This window comes from Danio rerio, chromosome 4, assembly GCF_052040795.2.
Source record: "Danio rerio strain M-AB ecotype USA chromosome 4, GRCz13ab, whole genome shotgun sequence".
Lineage (NCBI taxonomy): Eukaryota > Metazoa > Chordata > Actinopteri > Cypriniformes > Danionidae > Danio > Danio rerio.
Genome location: NC_141024.2, coordinates 40,194,692 through 40,213,753, shown reverse-complemented (window position 1 = coordinate 40,213,753; position 19,062 = coordinate 40,194,692). Strand labels below are relative to the sequence as shown.

Sequence of the window (19,062 nt, the reverse complement as noted above, 5' to 3'; positions counted from 1 at the left end):
GTCAGTTCGATTAAATATCATTCTTTCCTTTAAATGATTTAAATGTCCATCTGTAAATCAAGTCAAGAAGTTTTACCAGCCTCTCAGAGTTCTTTGTTAGGATCTGTCAGGTTTTACTCTTCCTTCAAACAGAGCTAGTGTTGTCCCTTTAAGTCACATAGTTTTCTCTTCTTCAATGTCACTCCAAACTTTGCCAAAATCTTTGTTTCTCTTTCCCAGAAATTCCTATAATAGTTTCTTCTTCGTTGTTTATCAGCCCTTCTTCTTTCAGATCTCTTGATGCCTCTGTCATCGAATTGTACATGACCTGCCCATTTTCCAAAAAGATTCTAAGTTTCGCCGGCGGTGATGATTGGAACTTAATCCCTTTTCTTTAAGAATTTTTCTTATTGGAGCAAAAGTCCGTCTTTTCTGTTGGAATTCAGGTGGGTAATATTGGTCAAAGAAAATTCTTTATTCGTTCCAGTGTATTACTTTCTTTATCCATGCAAAGTGGAAGACCAGGTCCTTCGTTTTGTTTTCCAGTAAGAATATCATCGCTGATCTAGGGTATGTGTCAGCAGGTTGTTTTGGTCCGAGTACCCAGTGATACCATTGGATTTTAAGGTCCAATTCATTAAGTGACATTTTGTTTTGCAATGCAATGCTAGCTGAAAGGCTATCAGCTATCCTGTCCATCTCTGATTTTTCATCTGTTGATTTCTTGTTTTTTTCAGATTTCAATGGTTGTTTTGTCCTAGCCTTTTTGTTTTTGTCCCCCTTCATGTTATTTAAATATGGCTTAGGTTGTTACATGTGATGTAAAACGGAGGATTAATACCAGTGTGTATGGGAGCTGTCTTTCTATGCTGCTACATGTGTCAACGCCATACCGAAAACCATCCCATGTGTTTCTTAAGCTACCCCGAATGAGTGAAACTCTGCACACACTGATCATGTCTACAGTTTCTCTCCTGAGTGATAAACCTCTTACTGCAGAGTGAACACTTATACAGTTTTTATCCAGTGTGAATCCTTTGGTGCCATTTCAATTCTGCAGCAGTAATAAGTCTTCTCACACTCCAAGCACATTTACTCTCTCACACCAGTGTGGATCTTCATGTGTTTTTTAAGGTGTGATGAGAGGGTGAAACTCTTCCCGCACAGAGTGCATGTGAATGATCTCTTTCCAGTGTGGATCCTAATGTGTTTATTAAGGTATGATGATTGGTTGAAACTCTTCCCACACTTAGTGCATGTAAATGGTTTCTCTCCGGTGTGGATCTTCAAGTGTCTATAAAGTGATGATGATAGGCTGAAACTCTTCCCACACTGAGTGCATGTGAATGGTTTCTTTCCAGTGTGGATCTTCATGTGTCTATAAAGCGATGATGATTTGCTAAAACTCTTCCCACACTGAGTGCATGTGAATGGTTTCTCCCCAGTGTGGATCCTCATGTGTTGATTAAGGGATGATGATTGGCTGAAAGTCTTCCCACACTGAGTGCATGTGAATGGTTTCTCCCCAGTGTGGATCATCATGTGTTGATTAAGGTGTGATGAGTGGCTGAAACTCTTCCCACATTGAGTGCATGTGAATGGTTTCTCTCCAGTGTGGATTCTCATGTGTAGATTAAGATTTGATGACTGGCTGAAACTCTTCCCACACTGAGGGCATGTGAATGGTTTCTCTCCAGTGTGGATCCTCATGTGTTGATTAAAGGATGATAATTGGCTGAAACTCTTCCCACATAGAGTGCACATGAATGGTCTTTCTCCAGTGTGGATAATCATGTGTTGATTAAAATTTGCTGAGTGGCTGAAACTCTTCCCACATTGAGTGCATGTGAATGGTTTTTCTCCAGTGTGGATCCTCATGTGAATCTTCAGTTTGCTTTTGCTTGCCAAACTCTTTCCACACTGAGTGCAGGTAAAACAACTCTTGTCTCTCACTTTTAAAATACCATCAGTCTCTAAATAAGTTTTGTCCTCAATTTTGACAAGATGTTCCTCTTTACTCTCCTCATAGTCTTCAATTAGGTCTGAAAAAAGTTAAAGTTAAGTTTTTAGTTTTTAGTTAATCATTAAAACTCACCGAAAGCTGAAGTGAAAAGGCTCTAAAACATTGTCTACACAAACCTTAATTTGAATGCACATTAAATGTAAAGACATAGCAAATCATATTTAGATTGATCTTGTCATATCAACCTCCTGGGGTCCATTACACACATGCACATTTAAGGGTATTCTTATATGATTAATCCCAGATCATTTTTGGTCATATTGATGAGACATAAATTTGAAAGCTGTAAATGGCCAGTTTTTCTATTTGTATATATTCATAATCATTTAAAACAACATGTTTTTGTAAAACTTGTAAAGCAGATAGGGAATGAATTTCATTCTATGCCTGAATAGTAAACCTGTCAGAAAAAAAAAACAGCTGAATCTCTGAGTATTTGCCTCACAGACATGAGACATATCTGCATAAAGCCTTAAATCTGCACCTTTAAATGACAAATGTTCTAAGGGTTAGTAATCTGCAGTGCAGAATTCTAACACTTAACAGTCTCAGATCATCAATCAAATGTAAATATTAATCAAAGAGAACACAATTAAACACATTGTGCAGTTTTTAAGGTTTTTATTCTTAAAAGGAAGACAAAGTACTGAACTACATAGCCTTGTGTGAAAATGTTTTTCCCCATTAAAACCTGACTTAACTTTTTCACACCGGCTTCAAGTTCTCTAGCCACACCCAGACCCGATTACTACCACGTTTGCAATCAATAAATCACCTAAATAGGACCTGTCTGACAAAGTGAAGTAGACCAAAAGAGCCTCAAAAGTTAGACATCATGCCAAAATCTAGAGACCTTTACACACAAATGAGAAAGAAAATACTTGTGTCACGAGGAAAAAAAAAGTGAACTCAAATGCAGAAAAACAAGTGTTTGGGGAGTGAGTCCTGGAATAAGCAAAAGTCAAAGTAAACATCTGGTCGGGTGAGCACTGAGAAAGTGCCGGGGGAAAAAACAACCTAACACTCACTCACTAGCATTCCTGCACACGAATACAGGGTAAGTAACAAAATAATTTGGTGATGGGTTGGGGGTGAGAAGAATGGGCTTGATCTTAGACACCTGGAAAAAACGGATGAATGTCTTTAAACTTAGAGCTTAATTTGAACAAACACTAGACTGAGCACCTTGATAACAGAAAAAGGTCCAATAAACTTGGGTCTCAATTTATGTGAGGAAAAGCTGAGAGGAATTCCTTTGGAAGACAACCAGACTTTCTGACCACACATATATAGAGGGGGCAAACGCTGAATTTCTATTGCCAGTCCTTTTCTGGTGATCCTTCATGTCTAGAGGCATCTCTGAATGAACAAATGCATGAGGAAACAATGGCATCTGGTTCTTGGGAAGAGAATACGCTTATTTCACACGGCCACCATTTTAAACGAAAAACCATTTTAACGAAAGCTAGGCTGTGGTGGGAAAACACATGGAAGTATAGGATCATCACTGTAAACATTGCAACAACTAGCTGTGGACTACAAACCTCCAGCTGTTGCCGCGATTTCAAAATGCAGATGGTGTAAACATCACTTTAATATCATTTAGTTCAGTTTAATTTAAACACTTAAAAGCAAATTAGGCATCAAATAAAATTACAATCTCTTTAAGAGTAATACGCTTAAGTGTCCTCCTAGGATTCAGTTCACAGCACCAGGTAAACACTGTGGGGATGATTCCTTGCTTCGGCCTAAGTAACTGGGTGAGCGATATAACACCCTCACACCCTCGTGTTGTATGTAATAGAATTGTTCCGGTACTGAAGTTTTAAAAAATGGGATTTTAAAATGGGATTTTAAAAACATTTCCCGCTAACGTTTAGGTGCCGCTGAGCGTGTTCTTAAACAGCGCTGATTTGCCATAGTGTTCACTGGTGCCCGTTAAAAATTACTGTGATTAAGATATACAGCCAGGTACACAATGATCCTGTGCGACTCCAGGCGATACTTCCAGGTTTCTTCCCAACACAGCCTTGATACTGCTTTTAAAATGGCAGACACATAAAATCAGTCTACACAGAGGAATGGTAGTCTTAGCAGCACTGATAGGGAGACAAGCCCATAGACAAGATAGGAAGAGAGTTTTATGCATATTTGACCATGGTTAATCTAGAACTACAAGATAAGGGTTCCCTGCATGCAACGCAATGCAGGACCCTCTCCAGCTGCAGACTAGCTTGCTTGGCCTGGCCATTGGTCTGTGGGTGGTGCTCATGAGAGGCTAGCAGTCGCCCCCAGCTGTCGGCAGAATTCTGCCCAAAACCTAGATACAAATTGCAGACCCCTGTCTAGAACCATGTCAACTAGGAGGCCAAGAATACGAAACATGTGGTCCAAGACAATGGCTGCTGTTTCCCTCAATGAAGATTATTTGAGGAGGGGAATAAAGTGAGCTGCTTCAAAAATCTGCCCAATACAGTGAGGACTACTGTGTTGCCACTGAATGGTGGTAACCCAGTGACAAGCCAACAAAAACTGACCAGTGTTCCACACCATTGAGAGCCACCAGAACCATTAGCCCCATTTTCACTATCGCACCAAAAGCGAGGGAGCCCAGGCCAGTCGCGTTTCTACTGTCACTTCCAGGGCCTGATCAGGCCAAAGCTGGGCTTCTTTGGAGCGAAATATAGGCTATAGCCTATTTTATTACTTCCCCTTATGTCCTGAAACACTTAACACTCTCCTTTTTCTTTCGTTTTTAAATAAATTGCTCTTAGTCATTATATTTTCTAAACTTGAGGCCCTGGTATACTGAAAACTAACTGTCCTGGAGCTCCACCTTCCTTGATGTGTGGTGTCTTCCCAGTGATTTGTTTCTCATTCGGGGAGTAAGAAGGAGAACATCATCCAAAACAACACTAGCTACATGAATACACTGGAGAGTGGAGTACAGATGTATCCGCACCTGTACAATCACTTGCAAACAGAGATTTTAAGCCGCTGAGATACTGTTTGTCAGATGTTTATGAAACTATTCTTCTCTCAGCAATGTTTACGGTAAACGCGATGAGCGCAACACATTTACAACCCCACCTACTGCAGTGTAGGAAAACAGTATACCATCACTCAGCCTTTTCAAACATTATTCAGACATGAAACATCCTGTGCTTGTTTTGCTGCATTCAGGTCATGTGTGCAACTTTTTGTCCAATTGTAAAGACACTGATCAGATTTGTATGGTTTCTCTCCAGTGTGAATCCTCTTTTGTGTTTTCAGATCTGTTAACTGATTAAACCTCTTGTCACAGTGTGAACACTTGTAGGGTCTCTCCAGTGTGAATCGTCTGGTGCAGTTTAAATTTGAGCTGTAATAAAAGTTTTCTCACATTCAAGCACATATACTCTTTCACACCAGTGTGGATCTTCATGTCTACATTAAGGTTTGCTCATCAGTTGAAACTTTTCCCAACACACTGAGTGTATGTGAATGGTCTTCAGTGTGGGTCTTCATGCGTTTATTAAGGTCTGATGAGTTGCTAAAACTCATTCCACACCAAAGCTGCAATTACACTAGAGTTTGAGCATGAGAAATTCTTTTGTACGATGCTGCGAAAGGGGGCGGGATTAAACAAAATGATTAGACATAAATGGTTTCTCTTCAGTGTGGCTCATCATGTGTCGCTTAAGGGATGATGATTGGCTGTAACTCCTCCCACACTGAGTGCAAGTGAATGGTTTCTCTTCAGTGTGGATCCTCATGTGTAGATTTAGGTCTGATGAGCAGTTAAAACTCTTTATACACTGAGTGCATCTGAATGGTTTCTCTCTAGTGTGGTTCCTCATGTGTTGATTAAGGTTTGATGAGCAGTTAAAACTCTTCCCACACTGAGTGCATGTGAACGGTTTCTCCCCAGTGTGGATCCTCATGTGTTGATAAAGGTTTGATGAGCTGCTGAAACTCTTCCCACACTGAGCGCATGTGAATGGTTTCTCTCTAGTGTGGATCCTCATGTGTTGATTAAGGTGTGATGAGCAAATAAAACTCCTCCAACACAGAGTGCATGTAAATGGTTTCTCTCCAGTGTGAATCCTCATGTGTAGATTAAGGTACGATGATTGGTTGAAACTCTTCCCACACTGAGTGCAAGTGAATGGTTTTTCTCCAGTGTGGATTTTCATGTGTAGATTAAGGTGTGATGATTGGTTGAAACTCTTTCCACACTGAGTGCATGTGAATGGTTTCTCTCCAGTGTGGATCCTCATGTGAGTCTTAAGAATGTCTTTTCTTTTAAAACTCTTTCCACACTGAGTGCAGGTGAATTGATTCTTTTCTCTTCTTTTCAAAATATCATCAGTCTGTAAATGAGATTTTTCCTCAATTTTGACATGATGTTCCTCCTCTTTACTCCCCTCATTCTCTTCAATTAGGTCTGAAATAAATAAATAAAACATTAGTTTCCATTAAGTCTTAAAAACTATCAAAACTGAAAAGTGAAAAGACACTGGAAACCTTGGCTACACACTGTAATTTTAATGCACATTAAATGTAAATAAATCAGATCATATTTTGTTTAACGTGTACACATTTAAGCAGATTCAATTCATCTTTATTTATCTAGTGCTTTTACAATGTAAACTGTCAAAGCAGATTAACATAAAAGTTATAGTAAATGGGCTCTATGCATAAACTCTGCTGACGTGTTTCCGGTAGAATATCAGTCAGGCTCTTCCGCATAGCGAAATCTGATAGTGGCGATTTCGTTCTACAGTGAAATCTAATAGCGGCGAAACCTAAACAAATCAGAGCATGGCAAAGAAGGAAGATTGAAGGATCTAGTGCCAGTGGATGCTCAGCATCTGAAACATCATTATTGTTGATTAATACACCATATCAGACTGATGATCACAGTGAAGAGGTGAAGTAACTGAAAGGAGACTGCTTCAATGCTACTTTTAGTGATGTTAAAAGGTTCTAAAGGTACAGTTAAAAATGATGTACTAGAATTTAATCCAGATAAAAGTAGTAACAAGTTGTAATTGTATTTTATATAAAATATTACATATTTAACCATATTATAGTAAATTATATTATACTGTATATACTGTATACATGCATATACACACCCGCAAACATTCTAGTATCATGTAAGAGGCAAATAAAAACTAGAACAAATATGTTAAGCACAAGTATTTATATACAAAACCAAATGCATTTCTATCTGATTTATAAATTTACATTCTACAACATCTAGAGTAACGCGTTCAGAGTAAAAGCAACTGTGAGGGAGAAGCCATCCTTCACAAGACTTTGGGTCGACACTGAGCATCTCATCCGCAGGGTGGAGCAACAAGCTGGACAGTCATCATCTCTTTCTATTACAGCAAGCATCAACCAGATTTACACAGTGGCTTACCTTGTGCCCATCAGTAAAAGCTTAAGCTAAAGATTAAAGAGTAGATGATGAAGCTAAATTTACTCATGTAAAAAATTATATAAACACAAACTGAATATACTTTCTATGTTGTGGTTTGCACTGCAGGAATATAAAGTTGTCAATATAATAGACATTCAATTTCAATGCATAAATATAAACATGTAAACATAAATAACTGAACAATTTGAGTGAACATTTGCTCTGCACTAATGTAAATCACTTTAGATGCTTGCACTAATGTAATTATGCAGAGTTTATTGTGCAGAATTATGTGATGGTTACCTTCATCAAATGTACCACCTCCGCCTTCTAGCAAAAATCAGGCAGGCAACTTCTGTCAGACCCCCAGTGATGCTCAATAATGCAAAATGCATTTGTTTCAGGTAGCAAAAATGTACCAAAAGGGATACCCTCTTAAACTAATTTTCAACAAGAAAACCCCAAACTATCTAAATATAAGTAATTAGACATTTGCACTGCAGCATAAATATAAATACATTTTTTTGACACGTGTAAATTTGAAAATTTTAAACATAAAAAAAGTTGTGTGAGTGTGTTTGTTCAAATCTGCAGTCATCTTGACAGGTAAAAGTAAAAAAGAAAAAGAAAAAAAAAGGTTGGCTTCCTCTGAAACAATTTGATGTTATTGCAGATGAGCTGGATCATCATGTCATCCCGAGTATAAATAACCTTTCACTCAAACTATGCAGCTTATCTGACTTCACTATCGACCTGAAATGCTGATCTCCCGTCACTCCACCCTTATAGGACAGTGAGAAATAACCCATAGTTAGTAACGTTTATACTAATGGATATTGACGACATAATGTACACATACATGTAAATAGATAGACAGGCAGATGGATAGAAATAATACAGGTAATTAAAACAACATAAAAATCAATATGAACTATGAGGAAAAAAAGATATGGCTAGCATTTAATTGCTTTTCTTATATATAGCATAATAATACTCACCCTCAAACTGATCGATGCAACTCGAAATGTAGAATTTTAACCCCTTTTCTTCTTTGCTGTTTGGTGTGACAGCACTGTGTCTCACGATTCCATTATTGTCCTTCATGGTAATGCAAGGAAACTTATAAACAACGAGTGTAATCTATCATCATCAACTGCGCCATCCGCTTACAGTGATCGCGGTGCTGTACCAGAAGTTGACATGAGGGCTAATCGCAAACGCGGAAGAGATCTTGCATAGAGTCCATTAAAACTGTGTCAGTCGAGGGGGCGCTGCCGAGCGTGATGGAGTAAACACGTGTTTTCAGCGCTCCTATATAATCTTAAAAAATTGTTATATTAACAGCTGTTTAATGTCTGGGAATGAACAGTATTTGTTCTTGCAAACGAACAGAAGACCACGTTGATTAAATACAGTCAAGGATGGCAGCGAATCTCCATAAATACAAGTATTCTGGCCCTACCACCGTAAGGCCCGAAGCCTCAGGGCAGAGTAGTTCCAGTGAGCCTGGATCTCCTTCTGGACGGCCTGACGATACAAATACTGTCTTCGAGAAGATAAAGGCGGACATTCTCTGCTCCTTAAGAGTGGACAAATGATCTGTAATAACTAAAAAAATTGAAGAACGCATTGACAGAGGATTTTGATGCACTTAAATCTGAACTACAGGCTATGAGACCCGAAATCTTGAATAATGCCACCGCTATGCGTTCTGAAATTGACCAAATAAAAGAGAACATTAAGGATGTAGAGGGAGGACTCTCAACTTGGTCAGACGAGATGGTCACTCTCCAAGCAACTGTAACTAAACTCACAAGGCACGTTGACGACTTAAAAGAAAAATGTGAAGATATGGAAGGGCGCATGAGAAGGCGGAAATATGCGCGTTACTGTAATCTCCGAGCTCCCGGGATCAAAACTACAGCAGTATTTAAACTGCTAAAAAAAGTGCTTCAAATGAACAGAGATGTCAAAATTGACCACTCACATCATAGCCTTGTTCCAAAAAGGCCAGGGGACAAGCCTTGTACCATAACCGCAAAGTTACATTACGATGGAGATGCCGTGGAGATCTTACAAAAAGCCAGAGAACGCACAATGCTCATTCACAACGTTAATCAAATCACCATCTTTCAGGATTACGCCGCCAATGTTGCAGGGGCAGAGCAGTCTTCACTGATGTCAGGAGAGCTCTTCGGGGGCGACAGGACGTGCAATATGGACAGCTTTTTCCGGCAAGGTTCCGAATTTCACACAATGGAAAAGAAAAGTGGTTTCAGATTCCGTCCGAGGCAATGGATTATGTGAAAAAGAAAATCATATCTGACAATCAATCTAATAGTTGACACTTATTCTACCTGAAGATTACAACACTTAATGATGAGTATCCTGCATTCAAACTTATTAGGTGATAATCCACTCTCGACTCCTTACGTTGGATTTGACTGATCATTACAATTAATTTCCCTGAGGTATTTGTTTTCTTCCATGGAATGAACGGATTAGCTAACTTTATACAGCAGTTTTTATGCTTGGAAAAACACGTCTCTGTTTATGAAGCTGTTAATTTTGAGTTTCAAAAATTATGGTTCTGTAGGAGTCTGAAACACTGCATACGCCGAATAACACGCATATTCTCGTACATTCGAATGAACGTGAAACTGAGCGCAACATGGAAGAGCGCAAAACCCCTCCTTGCCTCCTCTCCCGAATGAATATGCTAATGACTCTACTTTGGCAAAACCCAACAAAAAAGCAACGGCAAAAGCAAGCCAAATGAGAAACTTTGAATAGAATGTTAATTGGAGGTGCTGCTTTCGGAGGTAGACCAGAGAAAACTTGTTATCTGCAAGTTTGTTCTCCGGAATTAATAACAAAAGAAAAAAAAATAGAGTGGAACAGTTGAGCTGATGCTGTTAACACAGTTAAGTTTGAACATAGCACTGAGTGGGTTTAAAAAGAGATAGTGTGATTTATAGATTTTAAAATTTTGCAGCGTCTTTAACAGTGTGAGTGGCGTAGCTTGTAAAACGCATGGTAAATGACACATTCGAGCAAGAACTCAGTTCGAATCCAGATTCTGATGAACTCATCCCCCCCAATGTTCAAATGTCTTTTTATTTCATTCTATTTTTTCTTTTATTATATAATTTTATTTACTTAAATATTTATTGTTTCTTTAACTTAGTAAATATCCATACAGATCTTGAGCGTAGATTTATATTGCTAAATGGCTCTATGGATAGCATTGAACTATCACTCACGAATATATATGCTCCAAAGGAGGATAGACCGGCTTTTATTAAAAAAAGTTTTCAACACAATTATACAGCATAGCTCAAGAATATTAGTAATTAGATGAGACTTCAATTGTACTATGTCACAACATCTAGATAGACAACCCATATCCAATACCCCATGCTCGTGAATGAGTATAATAAAATCTCAATCTTCAGAATTTACGTATGACGTATGGCGAAGCAATTTTCCAAATCACAAAGACTTCACATTCTATTAACATAGCCATCAGTCTTACTCCAGAATAGATTATTTTTATACTTCCAGAGATAAGCTGCACAGAATAACTAGTATGAAGATATTACAGATGGCCACGTCGGACCATTCACCATAAGAAATATTATGGGACGTAGGTAATAAGCATACTTCCAAACAATGGAGACCTAACGCTTCGCTCCTCAACGATAATGAATTCATTTCATTTATCACAAGTGAACTTAAATTAAATTAAGTATAAATGACACCTCAGACGTATCTCCACTAATCGTATGGGACTGCGCAAAAGCATATATTAGAGGTAGGATGCACGTGAAGTTGCTGAAGTAAAGGATCAAACTTTGACGCATCACTTGCTTTTGTTCATATCTCGGACAGTTCTACCTATTATAATTTATTAAAATATTAATGACAGCAGAACATGGGTTGCTCTATACATATTTTTATTATGGCAAGAATAAAAGCAAAATAAAGTACACCTTCTAAAAAAAATACATGTTTCTTTAAATTTAGCCCGCTCCACAATTTACACATTACTGTCTGGCTAGTTTCTCTCCTCTTCTTATGCTAAAAGGCAATAATGGTCCAACAATTCTGACCATCATCACCAATAAAGCCTAGAAAAACAGGGTATCAGTATATTGTAAGCCCATAGGTTCAAATAATCCTTTCCAGTCATCTGTGTGTTTTGTTTTCTTGGAGTTTCAGTGCACTTTACTGATGCGTATCTAAAAAGTTCGCGGAGAGAGAAAAGAGATAATGCTTTTTGGCATCATAATATTAAACAGTTAATGACGGTATGTAAGAGTCTAAATGTTGTTGTTCTGAGTTTGTATGTTGAGCGGTCTACAAACTTTTTGCGAGTGTTTAAGCTGGCTTCTGCTGATGAAACTGCAAACTATCAACAGTAAACTTTCTTTTAATTGAATCTCTGACTCCTGCTCTTTATCTGATAGGCTTGGTGTCATGGCTTTGCTGTTAAAAAATTGTGGTTATAATGAAAGTCAATGGGTCAAAAACAGCCAAGAACATAATGAAAGGGAATAGGGCTGCACAATTATCATATTATTATCATGATAACGATATTTGTGGTCCACAGTCAATAATTAAATATAGTCATGATTTTACAGTATAAACACCCAGCCATTATTTTAATGAGTGGAGTTTACAGATTGTAGCACAACACAAGCATAAGGTGACTGCGTCTAGATTGCAAGTGTTTTTTTCGAAGAATGTAATGGTGATCAGGTAGCCTTTTCTTCTGTTCAATTCACCTTTATTTGTATAGCGCTTTTACAATGTAAATTGTTCAGTCCAAACTTCCCAAGGTGACACAACAAACCTCATTAACCACCTTAAAAGCCATCACAAAGTGGCTGTCATCAGTGTGTCAAGTGTAGGAGAATTTTCCTTTGCATTATTTATGCATTACTAATATCACTAAACAAGACAACATTTGTTTTATAAGTTACCAAATATTCACAGAGATTCAGCAGTTTCTTTTTCAGACGCATTTGCCAGTCTATAGACAAAAGACACTATTCTATAGTTTCAATGGAAAAAAAATTAAAATAAAAAAGAAGTCATTGTGGCCCTGTTCACACGGGTATTCAGGTTTGTTTTCATCAATCTGATGCAACTTTTATTATTTACAAGAAAAGAAAATGCAACTAAAATTTTCAGATCAATTAACTAACTTAATTAAAAGACTAGCCTTTTAATACATGTAATAATGGAAATAATAACTAATTTCCTTTATTTCCGATTAGACGATGTACTTTATTCAGTTTTAATAGATATATATGCTTTTTTTAAAGTAACATTTGTTTAACAAATATTTTAAATGGCATTCAATTGCAACATTTAATTTTTCTTCCTAATGCTGATATTGGTTGGGTAATAAAGCATGATTTAGTTTAGCTTGCATGTGTGGACATAGTTTGACGTCTTTACCTAAAACTTTAAACATTTTTTTAAAATAAAACTGAAAGAAAAAAGGAGACTAACATTTAATTTAAACCACTTGTTTGGTTCTTAAGCCATGATCTGTCTGCATTAATGTAAACGGTATCGTTGCCTGACCTTCATTGATGAAATTGAATTATGAATTATGACATCCTGTCGCCGGGCCTGCTATAGCGATACTTTATGGTTTGAGAAGAAACAAAAGAGGAAACTGTGGATGAAAACCTGTTTGGGAAGACGGGGATAACATGAATTATCTATTCTTCAACGAGAAAACATCGCAGACATGACACCATGACGGCATTTATTATACAACGCAGGTCGTGTTTATGATCATTAATTTTAACAACTAATATTAATAACATATCAATAACTCCTCTCACTTTAAACTTTACCTTTTAGAGCTTGTTCTTGTTGGCACAATATGGGTTTATTACATGTAGGCTATGAATCAGATTATGAAGAATGATTAAAAACATGCTTTTTCTTTGTATCATCCTATCGGTCAGGTGTTTTATTTATATATTTATCTATTTTTAAATAAAAAACAAGCCCTGCAAATTGTTTCATCCAAATTATTGGTTCGCCTTTCTCATACGCCACAAATCCAAAATGTTCCCAAATAGGCAATGTAACAGGTTTTCCAACGAGTTTCATGGCTGAATTTGAACTCGCTGAATCGCCTCTAACGTTATATTCATAAATGTAGTCCTTGGCAACATCTGTAACAAAAAAAAAAAAAGAAGCCCAGTGCTCTTTTTTATGTCACTGGAAAACGACTGAATCAGCTGGTGTGCGTGAGTCGTGTTGCTGTCGATGTTATAATTGTAATTTTAAAAATATTATGATATTCAAGATCTGTAAAGTAATACAGCTCTGGATTGAACCAGCAACCACAAGTCTCCTCCATCATTAAAAGTTTGCCATAGTCACCTTGACAATCCAAACACTGCTGTCACCTCAACAGAAACCCTGCAGTGCTTTCATTTGATTGAAGAATAAAAAAAGAGGAGACTGATGTAATACACTTTTTCCCGCTCGAGCACACAGCACGCAACAGCAAAACACTCGCGGTCGTTAGTAACTATTCAACAGATGCCCCTTATGCAGCCAAACTTTAAAAATATATAAAGTTTTTTTTTTTTATTGTTTAACTGATAACATTAATCGGTTACAAATGCACTCTTTCGGTTAACAGTTAATCGGTTATTTTGAGGATTCCTATAATTAAATTGCATGTGCAGGCTTTGAATTTTTTTTTTCCCTCAGGGCCGCACGCCGGAGATCCGGCATGGTGCCAGAATACTTTAAGCAAACTCTACATACAGGTGTGTATGTAAAGCATATGCTCTACATACAGGTGTGTTAATGACTATACATACAAAGAAAAATAATAAAATTAGAAAATATGACTTTGCAACATCAAGGATTTGGCATGGGCCAGTTTAAGATTCTGACGGTATGATAAACTAAAATATATTTTCTTCTCAGAAACTTATAAAATATTTTGGAGCAGTAAACATGTCAGGCTAAATCATTCAAATGAATCACAGATTTATTAAAAAGGCACAGCAGAAAATGTTGGCGGTTTGTAAAACATTGACTTTTCCAAACAGCGGTAAACCTTGAACATGGTTATCGCCCCATGCCATGCCTAAGAAGCATAACTCTGATTTTAGGATCTGAAAATTAATTCTTTAAAAAAGTCTCAAGCAAAAAGATTTCAATTGCGCCGCCTGCTGGTGTATAAAGAATATGGTCTATAATCTCAGACTGTTCAATGTTTTATAACAACTAATTATTTGAGTGTCCATTTCATTCAGCATATTTAATATTGGGGGCATCCACAATTTTTGACATACTTTAAACCAGGGTTTCTGCAGGTTTTACCAAATTAAATTTAAGACTTTTTATGACATTTTTAAGACCATTATGAATGAAATTTTAGACTCATAAAGGTCTAAAGGCTAAATAACTTTTCAAAATACCCAGATGAAAAAATACTTTTTATTTGCCAAAAAAATATTATAATTTAATACATTTAATAATACAATAATAAATTAATCATATTTTTAATATATTTTAGATATTTCTTTGAAAAAAAATTAAATATTGTGTAAAAACAAGCAAGCTCTACTTGTATTCTAACATAAACGTACTTCATAATAATAAAAAATGGACAAATGTTTTAAAAGTTTAAAAAAACTACAATAAACTAAATCTGTGCATAACAATCTGTCCAGGTCGAGCAGTAAATACATGGAGCACATTTAAACAAATGTTATTGTAGGGAAAATAATTAAAACAGATAAAGTAGAGTGAAAATGACCTTTTTTAATAAAAAGTTTAAAGATTTATTAAGGTGGATTGTTGGTGATTGTGTGGGTTTTGGCCAGATTGGGTAACAAAACATGAACAAAGGAAAATGAAGACTTGTTTAAAAAAAAAATTATTGTTTAAAAAGATTTAAGACCTCCAACACAATATTTCAGTAAATTTTAGACTTTTTAAGGCTTAAAATTTTGAGTCTTCTATGAGAATACTGTTGGTCAAGTATCGCCAGCTCAGTTAAACCTTTTTAAATGTATTGTTTTTATTTATTTTATATAGTGCCAGTGCTCAATGACGCTTTACAAACAGTAGGAGAACAAGGAAAGCAATAACCTTAAGCAGGTAGAGAAAATGGGAGACTAATAATACATAAAAGAAAGACAAAAGACATGAGAACAAGAGACAAAAGAAACTTTTTTCTGTCTTTCAATGAGTGCTTGTGTGCGTTTAGAAGAACTAGGCAGCACACTCAGGGCTGCAAGATGGATTTAATTTATTATTCTTATTTTTAAAATATATCTGAATGAGGATCAAATAACTGAGTTGGTGTTTTAGAGTGAAAACCAACCTGTTTGTTCCAGCAGATCTTCCTGTTTGACTGTGAATGTTTCTTCAATCTTCCCATCTTCACTCTCCTCTTTAATAAATGCCATCTTTATAACAGTGTGGAGAACAGTCGCTTCAGCAGGAGTTTTTCTCTGTGTTTGGACACTTTATCCTGTTTAAAATGAACAAAACAATAAAAATGTCCTATTTAAAATTAATAAAACAATGAACAGAAACAAAATTCAACACTTGCTTCAACAGTTTCTATTAATGAGAGTAATTAACGAAAAGAAATCAGGTAAAACGTTTCTTTAAAACAGTGGTTCTCAAAGTGAGGGGTCATAGAGGTATTGTTGGTTTTATATTCACACATTCGTTCATTTAGATTTCTCTATATTGTTTACCATGTTACTTTGAATATTCAATCAGAATTAGCATGCAAGTGTGACTTGAAAACAACATTAGCACTGTTTATTTGACTGTGAACAATGTTGCACTTTGATAGTCATTGGCTGCTAATATGATTTCCCTATTTAGAGCTTGCAAATAATACTTTTCTGAAATTATATTATTAAGGGCAAAGTCAGAATGAAACCAACTTTACCTCTATAGATAATTGAGGTGAAGTTGGTTTTATATTTGGGTATTCAGACATTCCCCTTAATAATAAAATTTCCTAAATGTATTCTTTGCAAACTCTAAATATGGAAATCATATTAGCAGCTAATAATTACCAAAGTACAGCATTGGTTACAGTCAATTAGATAGTGCTAATGTTGTTTAGAAGTCATACTTGCAATAGAGGTAAAGTTGGTTTTATATTCACACATTTGTTCATTTAGAAGTCTCTATACTGTTTACCATGTTACTTTGAATATTCGATTGGAATTAGCATGCAAATATGACTTGAAAACAGCATTAACTGTTTATTTGACTGTGAACAATGTTGTACTTTGATAGTCATTTGCTGCTAATATGATTTTACTGTTTAGAGTTTGCAAATAATACTTTTATGAAATTATATTATTAAGGGGAAAGTCTGAATGTGTGAATATAAAACAAACTTTACTTCTATATACTTGCATGCTAATTCTGACCGAATATTTTCAGTAACATGGTAAACAATATAGAGACTGCTAAATAAATGAATGTGGGGCTCGCATTACACACTTTTCTGTTTCAAACAAAAGCCCTCGGTTACTAAGAATAAAATAGTACTACGCTGTATAAAGGGTTAAAATAATATTTCCAACAGCAGGTACACAATGTAGCATCGGATGAAAAACATGAAACTTTAATTAAATCGGGTTATATCCGTAAACATTTAAAAACACAAACCTTTCTCCAGTTGAATCAAAGCGCTGAAGCGGCGCCACCTGATGACGTCACACACCATGCCAAAATAAAAGTCTTTTTTGTTTAGCTTTTTTGCTCCTTACTGTTGCAGTCATGACTTATTGATAAATTTCTCCCTTGTTTTTCACTCTATACTATTTCTGCTCTCTCTCTCTCACATTTCACATTTTAGGTGCTTTATTGGCATGACAAATAACTGTACATTCATACTGCATACGTACAAACAAGACAGTAGTGCAAACAAATATGGATATAAAATATAATACAGAAAAAACACAGAAATAAATGAAATAAAAATAGATTAATAAAAATAAAAAGATTGATAAAATAAAAAATATTAATAAAAATTTAAATAGATTAGATGTCTCTCACAAACACACACTTTAGTATTTAAAGTTGATCAAATTTTTCAATCTAAACATTTTAAGACAATTTTGAGAAACTTTTTTTTAATCCAGTTCATGATGGCTTGCATGTCTACAACACATTACTTACTATTAATATATGAGAGTCCAAATCTCATCCTCATAATTATGACCCCTTACTTTCTTTTCTATTTTTACAACTTTATAGGCCTATATAGTGTTTCTTATTGTTTCAAATGAATTGTCATCTCTTATTAGCTGTGTTCCACGTTTTCTGCCATTCTTTAGCAATATCTTCAGTAATAATATTTCATTTACCCTTACTACCTGTTTGAGTTTCTTCTGCTGAATGCAAATGAAGAGAATAGGCTATAGGGTCAAAAAGCAGCCACTACATGGTTCAACAGCTCCTACTTTGGGCATGGCTGCTTTTTTCAACATTTTCTGGCACTCAAAATGTTCTTGGAACTCGATTACAATTGAACCACTAAAGTCACGTCACAGGTTTTGACAATGTTTTTGGTTACTTTTCCAGAAAAACCACTGTCAAACCAAGCATCTCGGTACTCTTGCTGTCTATGACAGATGAAGGAGCTCTCTGATTTTTATCTAAAGTGTCTTCATTTGCATTCTGAAGATGACCAAAATTCTCAGGGGATTGAAACAACAGGTAGAGGGACAATCGTTCTCGAGAGCCACATCGCACTACTTTTTTCAAATTTATTAATTAATTTTTTTATTGCAATAACAACTGGCCATTAAAACAAATAGAAATACAGAAACTGCTACTCGTGTGATATTACTCATATATTCATTCATTTTCTTTACAGCTTAGTCCTTTTATTAATCAGGGGTCGCCATAGTGGAATGAACTGCCAACTTATCCAGCAGCACATGCTTTACACAGCGGATGCCCTTTTAGCTGCAAACTATTACTGGAAAACATGCAAACACACTCATTCTCACACACCGCATGTCTATGGACTTTGTGAAAACCAGAGCATCCAGAGGAAACTCACACGAACACAGGGAGAACATGCAAACTCCAAACAGAAATACCAACTGACCCAGTTGAGGTTCGAACCAGCAACCTTCTTGCTGTGAGGCGATCGTGATACCCACTGCACCACTGTGACGCCTCACATATGTGAAATTATTTGAGGTATTAAACTGGTATTGGTGAAGAACTATGGTTACTAAAAGGCACCATTCAGATGTAATGATCTGGGCAATCAAGCATGTATTGTTATAGACACTATGCTTATTTGTCTTAAGAGATGTTAGGCAGGTCCTGTTCATGTAATATGCTTTAGGCTATCAAGTTGGTATTGGCATGAACAGCTATACCTGTTAACAGGTTTCATATATTTAAAACGATCCTATTCAGTTAATGGTCTGGCCTATTAGGCAGCTATTAATAAAGATGACTGCAAATGATGATGAGCCATTTATTTAAATGAATATGTGACACAGATATTTAAATGTCATTGTTGCAAACAAGTTACAGGAGTAAGTGCAGTTGTTGTTTTATGTGATGTTCACCACTGTAATTACACCATAGTCAAACAGAAATC

At 36.2% G+C, this 19,062-nt stretch overlaps 1 protein-coding gene and 1 pseudogene across 3 annotated transcripts in view; both read right to left on the bottom strand.

The window, feature by feature from the left end:
* Positions 1 to 19,062, bottom strand: part of LOC148680587 (uncharacterized) — a 232,162-nt pseudogene that overhangs the window by 163,928 nt on the left and 49,172 nt on the right. The window lies entirely within an intron of this gene.
* Positions 700 to 17,145, bottom strand: LOC148680592 (uncharacterized). 2 transcript variants are annotated; one of them, XM_088650655.1, is made up of 3 exons: positions 17,106 to 17,145; positions 15,790 to 15,939; positions 700 to 2,021 (listed from the first exon to the last, which is right to left on the bottom strand). In XM_088650655.1, exons 2-3 carry the CDS (start codon positions 15,872 to 15,874, stop codon positions 1,072 to 1,074), a joined length of 1,035 nt encoding a protein of 344 aa, XP_088506781.1. In that variant the 5' UTR covers positions 15,875 to 15,939; positions 17,106 to 17,145; the 3' UTR covers positions 700 to 1,071. The 2 variants fall into 2 exon arrangements, with proteins under 2 accessions (XP_088506781.1, XP_088506782.1); XM_088650656.1 differs by lacking the exon at positions 700 to 2,021 and adding an exon at positions 2,607 to 6,428.

Excerpts from the sequence above, each read along its gene's own strand:
- LOC148680592 (XM_088650655.1), bottom strand. The coding sequence starts at position 15,874 with ATGGCATTTATTAAAGAGGAGAGTGAAGATGGGAAGATTGAAGAAACA. Across the intron at positions 2,022-15,789 it reads AGATCTGCTGGAACAAACAG|ACCTAATTGAAGACTATGAG; the intron begins GTTGGTTTTCAC and ends AACTTTTTTCAG.